This window comes from Electrona antarctica, assembly GCF_951216825.1.
Source record: "Electrona antarctica genome assembly, chromosome: 11".
Lineage (NCBI taxonomy): Eukaryota > Metazoa > Chordata > Actinopteri > Myctophiformes > Myctophidae > Electrona > Electrona antarctica.
The window spans coordinates 49,215,926-49,237,168 of NC_136792.1; the positions used below are offsets into that span (position 1 = coordinate 49,215,926).

Genomic DNA, 21,243 nt, shown 5'->3' on the forward strand with positions numbered 1-21,243 from the left:
TAATGGAAACAAGACCGAAAGGTCTTTCTTCGGTTGTAATCCTTTTGGACCAAACGCTTGACTGTACATTGTGCCGTTTGCATTTTTTATAATACTAGTCCTTACCCGTTCTGAATATATGAACAGCAAATGATGTTCAGTGTGGTGTCGAAACAGCACGTGTGTTCACGTTAACATGCCCCGTCCGAGTTGTTTTCCCTGTGTGGGTCTGTAACGCGGAATTTCCCCGTGTGGGTCTGTTACGCGGAAAAGTGTGTCCCAGTATTAATCTGTGTCCTTCCCAACATGCATTTCACTGGTGACCCGGAAGCCGTCCCAACATGCATTTCACTGGTGACCCGGAATAGGACAGACACACCGGCAGACAGCGATCAGTGAATTTAATAATGATAATATATAAAATATTAAATCAATCAATCAATCAAAACATAATTTGGTGTTCATGTATTGGAACGGGTAAGGACTAGTTGTAACACATGACTTAATTAAGACCACAGACATGTATGAACAACATAATGTATGTAGACATTTATTATAATATTTCATATAAAAATACAGTACCAAATGTATACCACTTTATACAACTATATATGTTTCAATGGAGTCGGACTTAAAGGAGACACTGTGGCTATTGCCAGTAATGGTAGACCTGGTCTAGAGGCCCAGTGGGCCCAGTGCAGGGACGGATTAAAGGCGTAGTGAAACGGACATTTTATTTTGAAGTTTCAGACGGTTTCAAGTTGAAACACCGCTGTGAAGTTTCTGAACCAATCAGAGCGTTGCATCCCTTCAGGCGATGGGGCGGTAGCTAGGGACGGTAGCTATGCTACACGCAGTACGCATGGAGTGTGTTTGTTTACAAGTCAGATGGTCGGCCAGCTGTACCAGTTTACTGATATGTGGCTTATTTCTACCCTATAATGTTTTCAGATACATATTTTAGCATGATGATTAAGTTGAAACCGAGTAATACACTGTCTGGACTCTGGATGTTATCTTGAATGGGAATAAAAACAGAGGATTTCTGTAATCAGTAGCAGCTGTGATGGACGGATGCGCAGATATGGGGAATTAAACGGGTGAGCTTCATTTTTTATTGGCTTTTATCGATGTGGGCCTCGACACGTCATCACGCAGTACGTTTTTTTTTTTTGGCATCCATTATTAGGTATGCCCATATGATGACCACGGATATGGTCTAAAAGTGTGAAAAACGTATTTTTTATTTCACTACACCTTTAACCCCCACGAGAGCCCCTGGGCCGGTAATATTTGCAGGGGCCCCATAGCTCGCGTGCACGCGACATTTTCGTGTTTTTCCTTAAATGTAACACCATCAACAGCCAATGAAGGGCCCCAGGAACCCTTTTCAGGGTGTCAAACCTAGTACCTCACGGTCCAATTTCCCCTTAGGGCCCCTGAGAGCCAAGGGCCCCTGGGCCACGGCCCCAATGGCTAATATGTCCCTGGCCCACTGGGGTCAGTAACGGTAGACCTGGATGTGGTTCTGGTCGTCTATAGGCCCAGTGGGCCCAGTGGGTCAGTAACGGTAGACATTGATGTGGTTCTGGTCGTCTATAGGCCCAGTGGGCCCAGTGGGGTCAGTAACGGTAGACCTTGATGTGATTCTGGTCGTCTATAGGCCCAGTGGGGTCAGTAACGGTAGACCTTGATGTGGTTCTGGTCGTCTATAGGCCCAGTGGGCCCAGTGGGGTCAGTAATGGTAGACCTTGATGTGGTTGTTGTCATCCAGGCCCAGTTGGACCAGGCCAGGGCTCCGGTAGCGAGTTAACAGAGGTCTGAGAGGGAGAGGTTGAGGAGAATGTTACATACAGTACAACACTTTGGACTTCCCCGGAGAAACTGCCCTAGCTTTGACAACCTTAAAAAAAAACTAAGGTTGAAAGGTGAAACTGTAACTTCCATTGCATCGCATCGCCCCCGTCAAATGGACCCTTTAACCGGTCATATTCACCCTCTCTCTCTGTCTGTGTCTGTCTCTCTCTCTGTCACTTTCTCTCTCCCTCTGCCCCCCCCCCCCCTCTCTCTCTCTCATAGTGTCCTGGTGTGTCTCTCTCCCTCTATCTCATAGTGTCCTGGTGTGTCTCTCTCCCTCTATCTCATAGTGTCTTGAGAGAGAGAGAGAGAGAGAGAGAGAGAGAGGGGGACACACCCCTCTCTCTCTCACACACACAGTGTCTCTCTCTTTCTCTCTCTCATAGTGTCCTGGTGTCTCTCTACCAGAAGGATACAGGCTGCTGTCTTTCCTGCGTTTCTCCAGCCACTTCTTGTTGGTGTCGATGAGACCCTGCAGCCTCTGACCGTCCACCTCCGCCGACCTGTGGACACGTGCACGCTCACTGGGGCGGGCACACACACACACACACACACACACACACACACACACACACACACACACACACACACACACACACACACACACACACACACACACACACACACACACACACACACACACACACACACACACACACACACACACACACACACACACACACACACACACACACACACACACACACACACACACACACACACACACACACACACACACACACACACACACACACACACCTCCAGGTTTCAATTATTTACTATGACTCTATGGCATATTAGGAGTCCAACTAGTACTAGTGGTTCTCAAATGTTTTATTTGCAAGGACCCCCTTAACCCATTCTGACCTGAGATCAGATTCTAAAAATGTCTTCTACATCCTGACAGTTTTCTGAAAAAGCTATGTTTCTATGTCAGTCGTTCTTCGATTTTTCAAAAATAGCAGACCTACAAGCTCGTAGCGCGCCACTCGGTGGTCTTGTTTTTCAAGCGAAATAAATGGTAAATGGTGCATTTATATAGTGCATTTATCCAAGGTGCTTTACATAGATTGTGCATTACATTCACACACCGATGGCGGCGGAAACCATGCAAGGCACCAGCCTGCACATCGGGAGCAATTAGGGGTTCAGAGTCTCGCTCAAGGACACTTCGACACTAACTCTGGGGGAGCCCGGGTTCGAAAAGGCAACCTGGCATCCGGCCGCTGTACCCCAAATAGAAGGAGAGTCTATGGTGGCGGTAGCCAACAGCACTTGGGGGGGGGGGGGGGTAAATTACTTTAAACCAGTGACGGTGAGAGTATTTACCTAGCAGGGGAGTATGTAGAGTACGCAGCGCTGCCTCTAGTGGTGCTGGAGGCCACTGGTCCCATAGCGGCCCCTGGTGGACACAGACACAAGTACAGCAAAGGATTCAGTCTGACACTACAGTCACGCATTATTCACATCTTTTAGCACTTATAAAGCAACCAGAAGTTGAACATTTTCTTGAAAAATAAATAAATAAAGCCCTATAGCATAGGGCATAGCAGTGGGTGTGGTTTTCTGGACCCACTGAAAAATCGGCCATTCATTTTTCCCCATAGAGATTTGCTAAAATATATCAAATGTTTTAAGCCCCGCGACCCAACTACGGATAAGCGGTTGAAGATGGATGGATGGATGGATGTTTTAAGCCTAGAATCAAGACATCCAGGATCCAGATATGGTGAATCCTGACCATAACACCTTTGATTCTGTGAAAGAAATTATAATTGAATATTGAATTATACTAGGCCTGTGCCCGTCGGCCACCGGCCTACTTGGGAACAATGCAAGTTTGGGAACCTAGCATGGATTTATAAATCTCTATGGGAAAAATGAATGGCCGATTTTTCAGTGGAACCATAAAAGCACGCCCTCCACTGCTATGCCCTATTGGGTTTGGCTGCCCGTTTGGAGGTTGTGGTTACCGGGGAAGATTTGGGCCCAGCGGCTGTTGCGGAGGTCCTCGGAGGAGGTGCCGATGGAGGAGGAGTAGAGCGGGTGGCCCCAGACCCAGGAGGGACCCGCGGGGGGCCCGGACAGGTGTCCTGATAGGGGCCCGGACAGGGGTCCTGATAGGGGCCCCAAGGAGGAGGTCCCGGGACCCTGCTGGCTCTGAAGCATGGAGACAGTGGGGAATGAGCACAGTTAAATACCATAAAACCCAAACCAGAATTGAAAACACGTTCTAGTTAAAGGACCACTAAAGCCATATTTTCAATCTAAACTTCACATAACTGCTCCTCAATAATGCTAATTTTTTAAGATGGCACTATTTCTGTCTTCTCGCCCTGTGGCTGGCTCATCTCTAGGCTACCAGACACTTCTGATTGGCTCCCCCGAGTCTGAACCCATACCACCGGCTAAGCCAATGGGAGTGCCTCCTAAGCCCTGAAAGGATGCAACGACGACAGAGGCTGCAGCGACAAAGTGTTAACCCCTTAGAGTATATATTAACCCATTTAGGCCTGACCTTGAAATTTTAAAAGATTCTTCTAAAATAAATATTTTCACGATTTTTCAAAAATAGCAGACCTACAAGCTTGTAGCGCGCCACCGAGTGGCGCGCTATGAGCTTGTAAATCTGCTATTTTTCAATAGCTAAATTATAACAATGTTTAAAACACCAAAAGGGTTTCCCGCCCAAAATGGTTTAATAGAGACTGCACCAGATTTCTCTTCCCATCCACTTGCATTAAGTTGCACAAAAGCGCATGAGGCGATTTCACTCCTCCTTCCGGGTAGGAACAGAGTGCATCCTGGGATGGATTGGACCCATATCGTGAACACGCTGGCCGTTGACTATCATTGCACGCGTTCACGTGCGTTCACGTATGAAACAGTGTTCACGTGTCGTCATGAACGTGCGCAATGATAGTCAACGGACCAGCGCGTTCACGATTTGGGTCCAAACTGCAATACCAAATTCGGTCCACTATGTCCATTTCGCCTCAGGGTTTCCTCCGGGTGCCGTCTCTATTCATATATACTCTAAGGTTAACCCAGAGTAGCCTGGCTAATAAGCCAGACTAATATCACACAACACTGTCGCAGTATATTAGTCTGGGCTGGCTCCACTTGGATTTCATTTCCCGGGGGGCGGGTTCAAACATTTTCTCTTTGACGCAATTGGTCAGAGCTACTGTCAGTCAAAAGTCTCAAGCATTGAACGTCACTGTACCAAAGCCCGCCCATATTGCATACCGTGTCCCGATTGGTCCGACCTGTTCTCGGTTGTAGGAAAGAGGCGTGCTACTGAGCCTCGCCAGACCGTAATCCGCTGGTAGGCAATTTTTTTTTGCCAACGGCTGATTCGGTCTGGTTTATTAACCAGGCTAAACCCAGAGCACATCACAACAGCGGCTAATGCTATGAGCTAACTGGAGCTACACAACAAAACACAGTAATTGAACCAACAAAAGCACGTCGGAAAAGAACGCAAACAACGGCCGGGAGGAACATACCGTACATGTTGAAAAAGCGAATCGGGAAAAACAAAACAAACGGGGGGACAGATGCAGCACAACGGAGACAGTGCTTGTTTCACCTGACAAATATGACTATATGTCATCATTTCTTGTTTTATTAATGAAGAAGTAAGTCGCCAAATTATTGTGGGGGGTCCCCAGATTATATAAAAAATAGAAAAACCAGAATGGCTGGAAAATTCCCGGGATTCCTTCAAAATAGGAGCTCTGGGGTGCCGGAAAGACATGGCCGCTTTTACTCTGAGTAACAGAACTCACCCCGTGGTGAGTCAGAGAACCGTGTTCAGTAACAGAACTCACCCCGTGGTGAGTCAGAGAACAGTGTTCAGTAACAGAACTCACCCTGTGGTGAGCCAGAGAACCGTCTTCAGTAACAGAACTCACCCTGTGGTGGGTCAGAGAACCGTGTTCAGTAACAGAACTCACCCCGTGGGGGGCCAGAGAACCATGTTCAGTAACATAACTCACCCCGTGGGGGGCCAGAGAACAGTCTTCAGTAACAGAACTCACCCCGTGGTGAATCAGAGAACCATGTTCAGTAACAGAACTCACCCCGTGGGGGGCCAGAGAACCGTGTTCAGTAACAGAACTCACCCCGTGGTGAGTCAGAGAACCATGTTCAGTAACAGAACTCACCCCGTGGGGGGCCAGAGAACCGTGTTCAGTAACAGAACTCACCCCGTGGTGAGTCAGAGAACAGTGTTCAGTAACAGAACTCACCCCGTGGTGAGTCAGAGAACCATGTTCAGTAACAGAACTCACCCCGTGGGGGGTCAGAGAACCGTGTTCAGTAACAGAACTCACCCCGTGGTGAGTCAGAGAACAGTGTTCAGTAACAGAACTCACCCTGTGGTGAGCCAGAGAACCGTCTTCAGTAACAGAACTCACCCTGTGGTGAGCCAGAGAACCGTCTTCAGTAACAGAACTCACCCTGTGGTGGGTCAGAGAACCGTGTTCAGTAACAGAACTCACCCCGTGGGGGGCCAGAGAACCATGTTCAGTAACATAACTCACCCCGTGGGGGGCCAGAGAACAGTCTTCAGTAACAGAACTCACCCCGTGGGGGGCCAGAGAACCGTGTTCAGTAACAGAACTCACCCCGTGGTGAGTCAGAGAACCATGTTCAGTAACAGAACTCACCCCGTGGGGGGCCAGAGAACCGTGTTCAGTAACAGAACTCACCCCGTGGTGAGTCAGAGAACCATGTTCAGTAACAGAACTCACCCCGTGGGGGGCCAGAGAACCGTGTTCAGTAACAGAACTCACCCCGTGGTGAGTCAGAGAACAGTGTTCAGTAACAGAACTCACCCCGTGGTGAGTCAGAGAACCATGTTCAGTAACAGAACTCACCCCGTGGGGGGTCAGAGAACCGTGTTCAGTAACAGAACTCACCCCGTGGTGAGCCAGAGAACCGTGTTCAGTAACAGAACTCACCCCGTGGGGGGCCAGAGAACCGTGTTCAGTAACAGAACTCACCCCGTGGGGGGCCAGAGAACAGTGTTCAGTAACAGAACTCGCCCTGTGGGGGGCCAGAGAACAGTGTTCAGTAACAGAACTCACCCCGTGGTGGGCCAGAGAACAGTCTTCAGTAACAGACAGGCATGCAAACAGGCCCAAGGTGAAAAAGGTGACAGTGTGCGGGGCACGGCGCTGTGCCGCGGGCGAAGTGTTTATCGGTACTAAACCCACTTTGGGGGGGGGGGGGCTGTTTACACCATCCCTCTACACTGGGGGTGCTGTTTATACCATCCCTCCCCACTGGGGACGCTGTTTATACCAGTCAGTCTGTCATACCATCCCTCCCCACTGGGGACGCTGTTTATACCAGTCTCTCTGTCATACCATCCCTCCCCACTGGGAGCACTGTTTATACCAGTCAGTCTGTCATACCATCCCTCCCCACTGGGGGCGCTGTTTATACCTGTCTCTCTGTCATACCATCCCTCCCCACTGGGGGCGCTGTTTATACCAGTCAGTCTGTCATACCATCCCTCCCCACTGGGGGCGCTGTTTATACCATCCCTCTACACTGGGGGTGCTGTTTATACCATCCCTCCCCACTGGGGACGCTGTTTATACCAGTCTCTCTGTCATAGCATCCCTCCCCACTGGGGGCACTGTTTATACCAGTCAGTCTGTCATACCATCCCTCCCCACTGGGGGCACTGTTTATACCAGTCTGTCATACCATCCCTCCCCACTGGGGGCGCTGTTTATACCAGTCTGTCATACCATCCCTCCCCACTGGGGGCACTGTTTATACCAGTCAGTCTGTCATACCATCCCTCCACACTGGGCCCCCACATGTGGCCCCCACCTTCACCTTATGCGGCCCGCAGGTTAATATCAACTGGCGGCCTGAGGGCCACATGTGGCCCCCACCTTCACCTAATGCGGCCCGCAGGTTAATATCAACATGTGGCCCCCACCTTCACCTAATGCGGCCCGCAGGTTAATATCAACATGTGGCCCCCACCTTCACCTAATGCGGCCCGCAGGTTAATATCAACTGGCGGCCTGATCTTAAAAAATAAATAAATAAAATAAAATGCCCGGTATGACCTGTGGCCAGTCCAGCCCTGCTCTCAGTATGTAGAAAGATGTTCAAATGAATTACTTCCTGTACTGTACTAGCCCTCCTCCCCGGCCTGTGTGTGTCTGTGTGTTAGGCTGTGCAACAGTGACACTTGGTGGTGAACAAACACTATAACGCTATGTTCGTGCTCGGACACAGCCAGGGACACAGGGACACAGCCAGGGACACAGCTAGGGACACAGCCAGGGACAGACCCAGTGACACAGGGACACAGCCAGGGATAGACCCAGTGACACAGCCAGGGACACAGGGACACAGCCAGGGTCAGACCCAGGGACACAGCCAGGGACACAAGGACACAGCCAGGGACAGACCCAATGACACAGGACAGACCCAATGACACAGGGACACAGCCAGGGTCAGACACAGGGACACAGCCAGGGACACAGGGACACAGCCAGGGACAGACCCAATGACACAGGGACAGACCCAATGACACAGGGACACAGCCAGGGACACAGGGACAGACCCAGTGACACAGGGACAGACCCAATGACACAGGGACACAGCCAGGGACACAAGGACAGACCCAGTGACACAGGGACAGACCCAGTGACACAGGGACAGACCCAGTGACACAGGGACAGACCCAGTGACACAGGGACAGACCCAGTGACACAGGGACAGACCCAATGAAACAGGGACAGACCCAATGAAACAGGGACAGACCCAATGAAACAGGGACAGACCCAATGAAACAGGGACAGACCCAATGACACAGGGACAGACCCAATGAAACAGGGACAGACCCAATGAAACAGGGACAGACCCAATGACACAGGGACAGACCCAATGACACAGGGACAGACCCAGTGACACAGGGACACAGCCAGGGACAGACCCAATGACACAGGGACAGACCCAGTGACACAGGGACACAGCCAGGGACAGACCCAATGACACAGGGACAGACCCAATGACACAGGGACAGACCCAATGACACAGGGACAGACCCAGTGACACAGGGACACAGCCAGGGACAGACCCAATGACACAGGGACACAGCCAGGGACAGACCCAATGACACAGGGACACAGCCAGGGACAGACCCAATGACACAGGGACACAGCCAGGGACAGACCCAATGACACAGGGACAGACCCAATGACACAGGGACACAGCCAGGGACAGACCCAATGACACAGGGACACAGCCAGGGACAGACCCAATGACACAGGGACAGACCCAGTGACACAGGGACACAGCCAGGGACAGACCCAATGACACAGGGACAGACCCAATGACACAGGGACACAGCCAGGGACAGACCCAGTGACACAGGGACACAGCCAGGGACAGACCCAATGACACAGGGACAGACCCAATGACACAGGGACACAGCCAGGGACAGACCCAATGACACAGGGACAGACCCAATGACACAGGGACAGACCCAATGACACAGGGACAGACCCAGTGACACAGGGACACAGCCAGGGACAGACCCAATGACACAGGGACACAGCCAGGGACAGACCCAATGACACAGGGACACAGCCAGGGACAGACCCAATGACACAGGGACACAGCCAGGGACAGACCCAATGACACAGGGACACAGCCAGGGACAGACCCAATGACACAGGGACACAGCCAGGGACAGACCCAATGACACAGGGACAGACCCAGTGACACAGGGACACAGCCAGGGACACAGCCACACACACATACTGTAGCTGTCTATAGAGTGGTTGCACCACTCAAAAATGACAGATGATTATTTACTAAATCAGTACAAATCTATAGTCAGTATTGAGCAAGATGTTAACATTAATTTCCTGATAGTCATAGAAGAACAATTAATTTACTCCAACAGTTTGAGGAGTGCTAGCCCCTCCTATATTCAGCTATAGTGTAGATTTGTCCTAAATGCCATTGACAATGAATGGAGAATAATTGTCATATATCGGCTATTTTTGTCCTACACATTCATTGTCACAAAAATGACAATGAATGGATGATGTATGATGATACTGTAAGAGTGCCGCTCACTTCACACAGGTGTGATTTTTAAAAACAGGTCCAACACTCCCATCTCAAAATCCCTTATAGTTACACTCTTCACATCATGTCAAATAGAAATTATATTCACTGGCAAAATAATAAATTATAATAAAAATAGTTTTGGAACAGGGTCAGTTTACTTCATTATTTTAGCCGTGGTCAATTTAAGACATGTAGATAAGAGTAACATCCTCTCCTTATTCAACAGTTGAGCTGCATGTTTTCTTTTTTAATATATCTATTTAGTATATATAAGCCCTGGGGGGGGGGGTGTATCAAGCGTTTTATTTATTTACTCACACGCACGCACGCACACACACGTGCTTTATTCATTTACTCGCATGCATGTATGCACACACGCGAGCACACACACACACACACACACACACACACACACACACACAGCGAGATAAACTGACGCCGGCGTGTCCACACCACAGACAGTATAACGCAAGGTGCTAACGTTGTTAATGCTAACTAGTAGCAGCTGCACTTGCAGCTAAACTATGGGATTGACTGGCGAGTCCCGCCGAGTCCCGCGTCCACACAAACAGGTTTTTTTTCGCGGAGCGGCCAGCGGTGGCGCACATCATGATCATGATGCCGCCCAGATACAAGCAGAATATCATTCAGAATCATTACAGTTCGTGTCTCGTGAGTCCGTCAGAGAATGCTCCAGGCAGCGGGCTCGGGCTCCACCCCCACCCACAGACCCCCTCACCCCCCCAAAACATTTTTTTAACGGATTTGCATGAATCACACATGTGCCTTATTTGGAATAAAAACGGCGATTTTCGCCGAAAAGCTACACTTTTGCATGTCTGAACAGAACTCACCCCGTGGGGGGCCAGAGAACTATGTTCAGTAACAGAACTCACCCTGTGGGGGGCCAGAGAACAGTGTTCAGTAACAGAACTCACCGTGGTGAGTCAGAGAACAGTGTTCAGTAACAGAACTCACCCCGTGGGGGGCCAGAGAACCGTGTTCAGTAACAGAACTCACCCGTGGTGAGTCAGAGAACAGTGTTCAGTAACAGAACTCACCCTGTGGTGAGCCAGAGAACCGTGCTCAGTAACAGAACTCCCCCCGTGGGGGGGCCAGAGAACCGTGTTCAGTAACAGAACCCCCCCCGTGGGGGGGCCAGAGAACAGTGTTCAGTAACAGAACTCACCCTGTGGGGGGCCAGAGAACAGTGCTCAGTAACAGAACTCACCCCGTGGTGGGCCAGAGAACCGTGTTCAGTAACAGAACTCACCCCGTGGGGGGCCAGAGAACCGTGTTCAGTAACAGAACTCACCCCGTGGTGGACCAGAGAACCGTGTTCAGTAACAGAACTCACCCCGTGGGGGGCCAGAGAACCGTGTTCAGTAACAGAACTCACCCCGTGGGGGGCCAGAGAACCGTGTTCAGTAACAGAACTCACCCCGTGGGGGGCCAGAGAACCGTGTTCAGTAACAGAACTCACCCCGTGGGGGGCCAGAGAACCGTGTTCAGTAACAGAACTCACCCCGTGGTGGACCAGAGAACCGTGTTCAGTAACAGAACTCACCCCGTGGTGGACCAGAGAACCGTGTTCAGTAACAGAACTCACCCCGTGGGGGGCCAGAGAACCCAGCGCTCCCAGAACTGTGTTCAGCTGTCCAGAGATCTGCTGCAGAGACTCGGCCAGCAGCTGGACTCTGGCTGGGACGACCGCAGGCTGATGATGATGATGGTGATGATGACCGCCCCCTGGTGGTGGTAGTGGAGGGACAAACGAATCAGTGTTGATTTGGACAGCAAAATTAAGATTTGAGTTTTCAGTCAAAAGTCTTTTGAATTTAATCTCAGTCACATTTATTATCATCTGAAAGGTTTAGCGTTAGTCAACTAAATATCACACGATTTGCGTCGACAGAGTTTATTTTGTCGACTAAAATATATTTTGGCGGGCCTCGATGGTAATGGCTGATTTAACACTTGGTTGCATGCTGCACATAGCCGATCTACAAACTCACAGCGCGTCGCAGCGCAACGTGTCGTGAGTTTGTAGATCTGCTATTTTCAAAGCACCCAACACCCACGCGCAACCAAACATTAAATGACTTGTCTTTTAGTTCTACTGGATCACTTCTCCACTAGTCGCTCTCTAACATTTTACACTCGTTTTTGTACCTTTGCAAAAAAGGTAGTCAGCGAACATTTTTCGTCATAGTTTTAGTCGACAAAATCAACACTGCAATGAATGCGATACAACTTTGTAGATCGGCTATTTTCGTAAAAGTAGACTCAAACTAAAACATTTCAGAGGACTATGGCTAAAACTAGGTCAGGATTTGCCGTTAAAATCAAACGTCAGAGCGGTGGGGTGCTGCGTCACCTGCGATGTCCGGCGGCTCTGCGCTGCTGCTGAGGTCAGACTCCGTCACGTCGAACGTCACCTTCCTGTCCGCCGTCAGCCGAAACGAGTCCTCAAACAGCGGCTGGGAAGACAAGAGGACCACGAGACAGAAACCGTCAAGAGAACCTTCCCTAAAACGGCCGGGATAACGCTCCACGCGTCCCAGACTCTTCTCCCTTCCAAAGAAACCCCTGGACCATGCTCCACGCGTCCCAGACTCTTCTCCCTTCCAAAGAAACCCCTGGACCATGCTCCACGCGTCCCAGACTCTTCTCCCTTCCAAAGAAACCCCTGGACCATGCTCCACGCGTCCCAGACTCTTCTCCCTTCCAAAGAAACCCCTGGACCATGCTCCACGCGTCCCAGACTCTTCTCCCTTCCCAAAAAAACCCTGGACCATGCTCCACGCGTCCCAGACTCTTCTCCCTTCCCAAAAAACCCCATGACCATGCTCCACGCGTCCCAGACTCTTCTCCCTTCCCCAAAAAACCCCATGACCATGCTCCACGTGTCCCAGACTCTTCTCCCTTCCCAAAAAACCCCTGGACCATGCTCCACGCATCCCAGACTCTTCTCCCTTCCAAAGAAACCCCTGGACCATGCTCCACGCGTCCTAGACTCTTCTCCCTTCCAAAGAAACCCCTGGACCATGCTCCACGCGTCCCAGACTCTTCTCCCTTCCAAAGAAACCCCTGGACCATGCTCCACGCGTCCCAGACTCTTCTCCCTTCCCAAAAAAAACCCTGGACCATGCTCCACGCGTCCCAGACTCTTCTCCCTTCCCAAAAAACCCCTGGACCATGCTCCACACGTCCAAGACTCTTCTCCCTTCTCTAAAACACCCTGGACAACGCTCCACACGTCCCATACTCTTCTCCCTTCTCTAAAACACCCTGGACAGCGCTCCACGCGTCCCAGACTCTTCTCCCTTCCCTAAAACACCCTGGACAGCACTCCACACGTCCCAGACTCTTCTCCCTTCTCTAAAACACCCTGGACAACGCTCCACACGTCCCAGACTCTTCTCCCTTCTCTAAAACACCCTGGACAGCACTCCACACGTCCCAGACTCTTCTCCCTTCTCTAAAACACCCTGGACAACGCTCCACACGTCCCAGACTCTTCTCCTTTCTCTAAAACACCCTGGACAACGCTCCATGCGCCCCAAGACTCTTCTCCCTCCCCAAAAAACCCCTGGACAACACTCCACACGTCCCAGACTCTACCTTCTCTAAAACACCCTGGACAACACTCCACACGTACCAGACTCTTCTACCTTCTCTAAAACACCCTGGACAACACTCCACACGTCCCAGACTCTTCTACCTTCCCTAAAACACCCTGGACAACGCTCCACGCGTCCTAGACTCTTCTCCCTTAATGGCTCCCAAGCTGTGGAACAAACTGTGCGTGCATGTGTGTGCGTGGCGTGCGTGCAACCTTGTGCTGCTCACCTCCTCGGCTACGGAGCTCTCCAGCTGGTGAAGCTGTTCCTCTTTCCTCCTGAGGAGGGCGCTGCCTCTCTGCACCGTCCTACTCAACTCATCCACATTACTGACCTCCTGGAGGGGGGTGGGAGAGAGAGAGAGAAAGGCAGAGAGAGAGAGAGAGAAAGGCAGAGAGAGAGAGAGAGAGAGGAGAGAGAGAGAGAGAGAGAGAGAGAGAGAGAGAGAGAGAGAGAGAGAGAGAGAGAGAGAGAGAGAGAGAGAGAGAGAGAGAGAGAGGCAGAGAGAGAGAGAGAGAGAGGCAGATAGAGAGAGAGGCAGAGAGAGAGAGAGAGAGAAAGGCAGAGAGAGAGAGAGAGAGAGAGAGAGAGAGAGAGGCAGAGAGAGAGAGAGAGAGAGAGAGAGAGAGAGAGAGATGGAGGGGAAAATGCATAGTTTCTTAGAGATAATGATCTCAAATTGTGTCCATCACACCAGTGTGAAGTGAGGGGGGCTCTTATCATCATACTGTACATCATCCTCAATGTTTGTGTGTTTACACAAACCCGGAAAGCTGTGCATAGATAGGCCCTCAAAAAACAATCAATAATCATGTTTCTTGAAAAAGGTTATCGATAGAACAATCGCTAAGAAATGAATCGATAGCTGCAGTCTACAACTAGGGCACCGTTTCTCAACATTGGGTGCGGGGACCATTATGCGTCCGTAAGGGTCCACTTGGTTCCATTTGTACACTCAAAGAGTTACAGACCCCCCTGGTCTGGTGGGTCCCCAGACCCTTATGTTGACAATCAATCCACTATGGCAGTGGTTCTCAACCTGTGGGTCGGGACCCCCAGGAGGGTCCCCACATGATTTTGTGAGGGGTCCCCAGATGACAGTGAAGTGACGGTTTAAACGACCACTTCACCACTTTTCAACTTATCTTCATATAATTGGTCCTCACTAATGTTCATGATAATATACTACCATTGTTTTCTACTCAAAAGATATTTAGATTTGTATTATTGGCTTCCATTATCGCAACTTTTCAGGAATAGAAAGCCTGCAGTTTTCTATTAGCTTGGATTCCCCATCGATGATGTCACTGGTGGACGGGTTTCTGAACTGCCCACAGCCCTCCCATGAGACACATACCGAGTAGAAACCTTTAACCCACTTTGGGCGGGAACCCCTTTTGGTTTTAGCATTATGTTATGCTTTAGCTATTGAAAAATAGCAGATCTACAAGCTCATAGCGCGCCACCGAGTGGCGCGCTACGAGCTTGTAGGTCTGCTATTTTTCAACGACTGACACAGAAACATAGCTTTTTCAGAAAACTGTCTGATCTCAGGTCAAAATGGGTTAAGGACTTGTAAGACAAAAAGAAGAAAAAAAGACCATCGCATCAAAAGTAATCAGCTAGAAAACCACATTCTGGCAGCCAGCTGGGTAGCGTGACTCTCAACCCATTATCTTTCCAACAACCAAAAGACTACTTTCAGACCACGACGGAGGTGCGCCGTCTCTAGCAAACGTGAGCCACGAGAGACACCACCGAGAGCGCTAAAGCATGCGTCACAGAAGGGGGGATGTTAGGTATATATAGGCCAATCAGGCGTGGGCGGGTCTTTAATACGCAACCCTATCGGTGTTCTCGAATAATAGCGCACCTGCTGGAGGTTCCTCAGCATTTCCTGGTTGAGCTGGTAGGAGGAGCCGGGGTCCTGATAGGGGGTGGGGCCAGGGCCCTGGGCTGCCCGCAGCGCTGCCTGTCTCTCCCGCAGCCGCCGGTTCTCCCTCTCCAGGAAGTGACGTGCCCGCTGCGTGGACACGCCCTCCGACCAGATGTACCGCCGCAGACTGGGTGGACACGCCCACAAACATAGAGGGATGGGGGGAGGGGGGTAGAGGAAGGAGATTGGTTATGGTTTATCGTAGGGATGTCCCGATCAGGCCGGGTTTTTTTTTGCCCCGAATCCGATAATCTCATTTTGAGTATCTGTCGATACCGATTTTTCCCGATCCGATATTTATATTTTTATAGAACACTTGCCATATCAAAATAGTACAGTATCCAAAATCACATCAAAATTGGGATGTCCCGATCACGTTTTATTTTTTGCTCCCGATCCGATCATTAGAAAAGGCCATGATCGACTCCGATTTTTCGATCACGTGATCAGGACAACCCTAGTTGATCGGTGTAAATGGCCCTTTAATCTGTGAGCCACCCCCCCCCCCCCCCCCCCAGCCCCCACACACACACACACACACACACACACACAACTAGCTCACTTGTCCAGGCTGCTGTGACTGTCCGGCAGAGGGGAGTGGGGCGGTTCTTCCAGGTCGTCTACATGTAGCGACGACGCGTCTCCTCTGCCAGCAGAGGGCGCCGTGGTCTCCTCCTCGTGGTGGTTGGTTTGTGGTCCGGGCGTGGCCCTGGCTGCCCCGCCTTGTTCCAGCTCGCTGCAATTCACAGTGTAAAACAGGGGTATTGAACCAGATTAGGCAGGGGGCCACAACTGAAGAATGATTGTGTGTCGGGGGGCCACACACGGTGCACACCCACGCAGAACATTTGTGGGTTGTCTAAATGCATTTTGTGCTCAAACACGAAGATGTATGTATATATAATACATTCAGTTCAATGAAAGCAGAAATTAGGTCAAATGTCTGCCAAATATGACGTAAATTTGTGGCATTTTTGAGTGGTGTATACCACTCCTACAACTGGCTTTGTTGTGCAGAAAAAATGAGCATGGTTGCTATGTTCAAAATAATTTCTGACGTAATGAAATCACCTCCGGGTGAACTGGATGACCGTAGCAACAGTGCTCATTTTTTTTGCACTAACAAGGCCAGTTGTATGAGTGTAATGAAATCACACCCGGGTGTGATTTCATTACGTCAGATCAGAGCTGATCAGGCTATATAATACCTTACCTTATATAATACCTCACACCGGACAAAAACTCCAGCTGAATCAACTTCATGGTCACAAATCATCACATCAGAAGACGACCCTACCAGAATCAGACCTGGAGGCCATTCAGTCTTTGAGACCCTTGAAGCCAAAGATCTTTAAAGACGGTGGGAAGCCCAATAGACGAGACGCAAGACAAAGTCTTGTTCAACACCAGGAGAATATTAGATCACGGCTGCTCTTTGCCAAGACAGACCCTCCTGACCAGACCCCAGCCAGACCCTCCTGACCAGACCACAGCTCATAGCTGATTAGGCTATATAATACCTTACGTTATATAATACCGTACACCAGACAAACACCCCAGCTGAATCAACTGCATGGTCACAGATCATTTTCAAGGAAAAGAACATCAGAAGACGATACTTTCCATTCACATAAAATGAAACAACATAAAATTGATATTAAAAAAAAGCCACTCTGCTCCAAATTAAAACTACAGACAGAAGTGAAGAAGAAAAACGTCAAATTAAGCGATTACAAAATTCAATAAGAAGAGTAGAAAAAGAAAGACCAAAGAAGAAAAAGATCACACAGAAAGAAGTTAGAAAGAAAAACAGAGAAAGGATGACACTCGGAAGGGTTAAAAGGAAGATACTCGGAAGAGCTAAAAGAACACCTCAACAAAAAGAACTTGAAAACAAAAACATTGCAACACACATGAAAACCACTCTGCTCCAAATTAAAACTACAGACAGAAGTGAAGAAGAACAACGTCAAATTAAGCGATTACAAAATTCAATAAGAAGAGCAGAAAAAGAAAGAGTGGTGTATACCACTCCTACAACTGGCTTTGTTGTGCAGAAAAAATGAGCATGGTTGCTATGTTCAAAATAATTTCTGACGTAATGAAATCACACCCGGGTGAACTGGCTGACCGTAGCAACCGTGCTCATTTTTTGAGTACAACTGGCTTTGTTAGTTTACGTGTCTGTCTGTCTGTCTGTCTGTTCGTACCAAAAAATGAGCATGGTTGCTATGGTCACCCAGTTCACACGGGTGTGATTTAATTACGTCAGACATTACGTCAGACCACAGTTGATCAGACCTCACACCACTCAGTTCACACGGGTGTGATTTTTTGAGTATACAGGAAGTGTTAAAATGATGTTTTTATGTGGCCACGCCCACCAGTTCCTGCCTGGCTTGCCTGGTGGGTGGTGATCCACCTGAACTGATATCGTGATGTCACTCAAAGGCTTTCAGGAAGAAACCAAAAATACACAGGGAAGACATATTATTTCAATATTCTAACCACACCTGGGTGGTCTATTTTAGACTAGAGTAATGTTAACTCCATAGACACATACAAAACACCTGGGGGTCTATTAGAGTAATGTTAACTCCACAGACACATACAAAACACCTGGGGGTCTATTAGAGTAATGTTAACTCCACAGACACATACAAAACACCTGGGGGTCTATTAGGGTAATGTTAACTCCATAGACACATACAAAACACCTGGGGGTCTATTAGAGTAATGTTAACTCCACAGACACATACAAAACACCTGGGGGTCTATTAGAGTAATGTTAACTCCACAGACACATACAAAACACCTGTGGGTCTATTAGAGAAATGTTAACTCCACAGACACATACAAAACACCTGGGGGTCTATTAGAGTAATGTTAACTCCACAGACACATACAAAACACCTGGGGGTGTATTAGAGTAATGTTAACTCCACAGACACATACAAAACACCTGGGGGTCTATTAGAGTAATGTTAACTCCACAGACACATACAAAACACCTGGGGGTCTATTAGAGTAATGTTAACTCCACAGACACATACAAAACACCTGGGCGTCTATTAGAGTAATGTTAACTCCATAGACACATACAAAACACCTGGGGGTCTATTAGAGTAATGTTAACTCCACAGACACATACAAAACACCTGGGGGTCAATTAGAATAATGTTAACTCCATAGACACATACAAAACACCTGGGCGTCTATTAGAGTAATGTTAACTCCATAGACACATACAAAACACCTGGGGGTCTATTAGAGTAATGTTAACTCCACAGACACATACAAAACACCTGGGGGTCTATTAGAGTAATGTTAACTCCACAGACACATACAAAACACCTGGGGGTCTATTAGGGTAATGTTAACTCCACAGACACATACAAAACACCTGGGGGTCTATTAGAGTAATGTTAACTCCACAGACACATAAAAAACACCTGGGGGTCTATTAGAGTAATGTTAACTCCACAGACACATACAAAACACCTGGGGGTCTATTAGAATAATGTTAACTCCATAGACACATACAAAACACCTGGGGGTCTATTAGAGTAATGTTAACTCCATAGACACATACAAAACACCTGTGGGTCTATTAGAGAAATGTTAACTCCATAGACACATACAAAACACCTGGGGGTCTATTAGAGCAGTAGGGCAAGTATATGTAGGATATAGCCTATGGTGCATATATGCCATATGGGCTTTAGGCTTCGTACCCGACTCTGCTTAAGGAATCTAAGGCTTCGTACCTGACTCTGCTTAAAGATGGAGTGCCGTGATTATTTATTTATTATTATTATTCAATTATTCTTTTCCAGTTTTTCATGTGCTTGTGAGGTGACAGTACTTCATTAGAACCCTTGGTGTGGTTGTTATGTGCAATGATGTCTTCCATTTGTATTTAAGGTTTCTTCCTGGAGGCTGAAAGCTTGAAAAAACCACGGCACCCCATCTTTAAGGAGACTAAGGCTTCGTACCTGACTCTGCGTCCGAGGCGCTCGCAGCGATCCAGCAGGAGCTCCACCTTGCTCTCCAGTCCCTCCTTGGCCTCCTTCATGCTGCGCGCCTCCTGTCTGGCTGCGTCTCTCTCCTCCCTGGCCCTCTGCGCCTCCTCCCTGGCCCTCTGCGCCTCCTCCCTGACTCTCTGCGACAGCTCCCTGGCTGCGTCTCTCTCCTCCCTGGCCCTCTGCACCTCCTGCTGCAGTCTGGGTAGAGACTGAACGCACGCACGCACACAGAGGAGTTTTATGTGTGTTTTAGTCTAGAAACGGTGCTATAGTCCCATTCCTTGATTCTGCCTGGCTGGTTTTACGTTTAGTAGACGTTAGTGAGCGACGCTAGTGAGGGATGCACGCGCAGAATCCGACACAACAAAGGTCCAACATGCGGAAACAGCGGCCGACATGGGGTCGAACATGCGCTGCTCCCGCGTGCGGTTAGGGTTAAACCCTATCGGACCGATAGGGTTTTTTATGACCCTGCATGTATTAATAATTTGACTCGTCCCAGCCCCGTCCCAGCCCCCCATAGGGTGACCACATCCAAACTGTTCATTTGAGGGACAGAAGTGTCGCTTGTGTGGGACAAGTGGGACGGGGTTAGCAACTTATCACTTAAGTTAAATGCCTTGATGTCATATTCGACCACAGGCCTAATTAATATTGCCTCTCATTTTGTTAAACCCTCTGGAGTCATTTTGGTCGACTTGGTACTGTAGCCTATAGGGGATATTTTTCATGTTATTTTAACAGGCCAAAACAAAAAATACATATTGCTGGAAAAAGACTCAAGAGACAATGAGAGAGCTTTAAAACAGAACGCCAACTATTAAGGGACTAACAATTAGGGCATTTGAACACTGATGCCTGCCAGTCACAATGTGGGACAGGATCACAATTTGTGGGATGCCTGAAAAGTCTTGGAAATGAGGGACTGATTTAATCCGCCCCAACCCGCCTCGCCGATGAAGTGAAAATGTCTCGACTCTGCGTACCACTAGTAGACGTGATAAAACAGCTTGTAAGGAAAACAAGCTCTCCCCCAAAAGACTGAGTACAGTAGTAATAGATGTATATAGTATTAGACATGGCCACGTCCATATGCTTAATGAAATTAGTCCCCCAGGCCACTGGGAGTGAGCCTGGGGGACTCACTCACACTCGTGTGAAGTTACATTCATACAGTTGGAGGCCATCGATATTGTCCTTTTTGCTGAGGTTTGCGTGATCTGCGCAAAAGGACAGTTAACCCATTTTGGGCGGGAACCCCTTTTGGTGTTTTAAACATTGTTATAATTTAGCTATTGAAAAATAGCAGATCTACAAGCTCATAGCGCGCCACCGAGTGGCGCGCTACGAGCTTGTAGGTCTGCTATTTTTGAAAAATCGTGAAAATATTTATTTCAGAAAACTGGAGGATTTAGAAGGATTTTTTGAAATTTTTAGGTCAGGCCTAAATGGGTCAAATGATAAGGGACAATATCGGTGGCACCCAACTGTAAGTGCCCTAAACAAACATTAAAAGTCTATAGACTTGGCTGGCCTAAGACGCAACTTCGGAAAGCCATGCATTGGCCCCTCAAAAGGCTTGAGTAAGACACTATTGACTATTCATTCAACTGTATATAGACCGGTAAATGAAATTAACTGTAAACACAATACTATTGATATTGCACTGTATACCGGTAAATTAAATTAACTGTAAACACAATACTAT

General features: G+C 48.7%; 1 protein-coding gene across 2 annotated transcripts in view; it reads right to left on the reverse strand.

Moving 5' to 3' along the window:
• Nucleotides 1–502: 502 nt before the first annotated feature.
• cep164 (centrosomal protein 164) overlaps nucleotides 503–21,243 on the reverse strand; it is a 54,534-nt gene continuing 33,793 nt past the window's right edge. Inside the window, exons 20-30 of one of the 2 annotated variants that reach the window (XM_079514020.1) lie at nucleotides 19,506–19,744; nucleotides 16,073–16,246; nucleotides 15,448–15,637; nucleotides 13,804–13,911; nucleotides 12,329–12,431; nucleotides 11,561–11,700; nucleotides 3,810–3,996; nucleotides 3,166–3,238; nucleotides 2,253–2,360; nucleotides 1,669–1,799; nucleotides 503–1,616 (exon numbers count right to left, since the gene is read on the reverse strand). In XM_079514020.1, coding sequence (XP_079370146.1) covers nucleotides 1,715–1,799; nucleotides 2,253–2,360; nucleotides 3,166–3,238; nucleotides 3,810–3,996; nucleotides 11,561–11,700; nucleotides 12,329–12,431; nucleotides 13,804–13,911; nucleotides 15,448–15,637; nucleotides 16,073–16,246; nucleotides 19,506–19,744 — 1,407 coding nt within the window. In that variant the 3' untranslated portion in view covers nucleotides 503–1,616; nucleotides 1,669–1,714. Of the gene's footprint in view, nucleotides 1,800–2,252; nucleotides 2,361–3,165; nucleotides 3,239–3,809; nucleotides 3,997–11,560; nucleotides 11,701–12,328; nucleotides 12,432–13,803; nucleotides 13,912–15,447; nucleotides 15,638–16,072; nucleotides 16,247–19,505; nucleotides 19,745–21,243 lie in introns of both variants that reach the window. The other variant, XM_079514019.1, reaches the window with a different exon arrangement.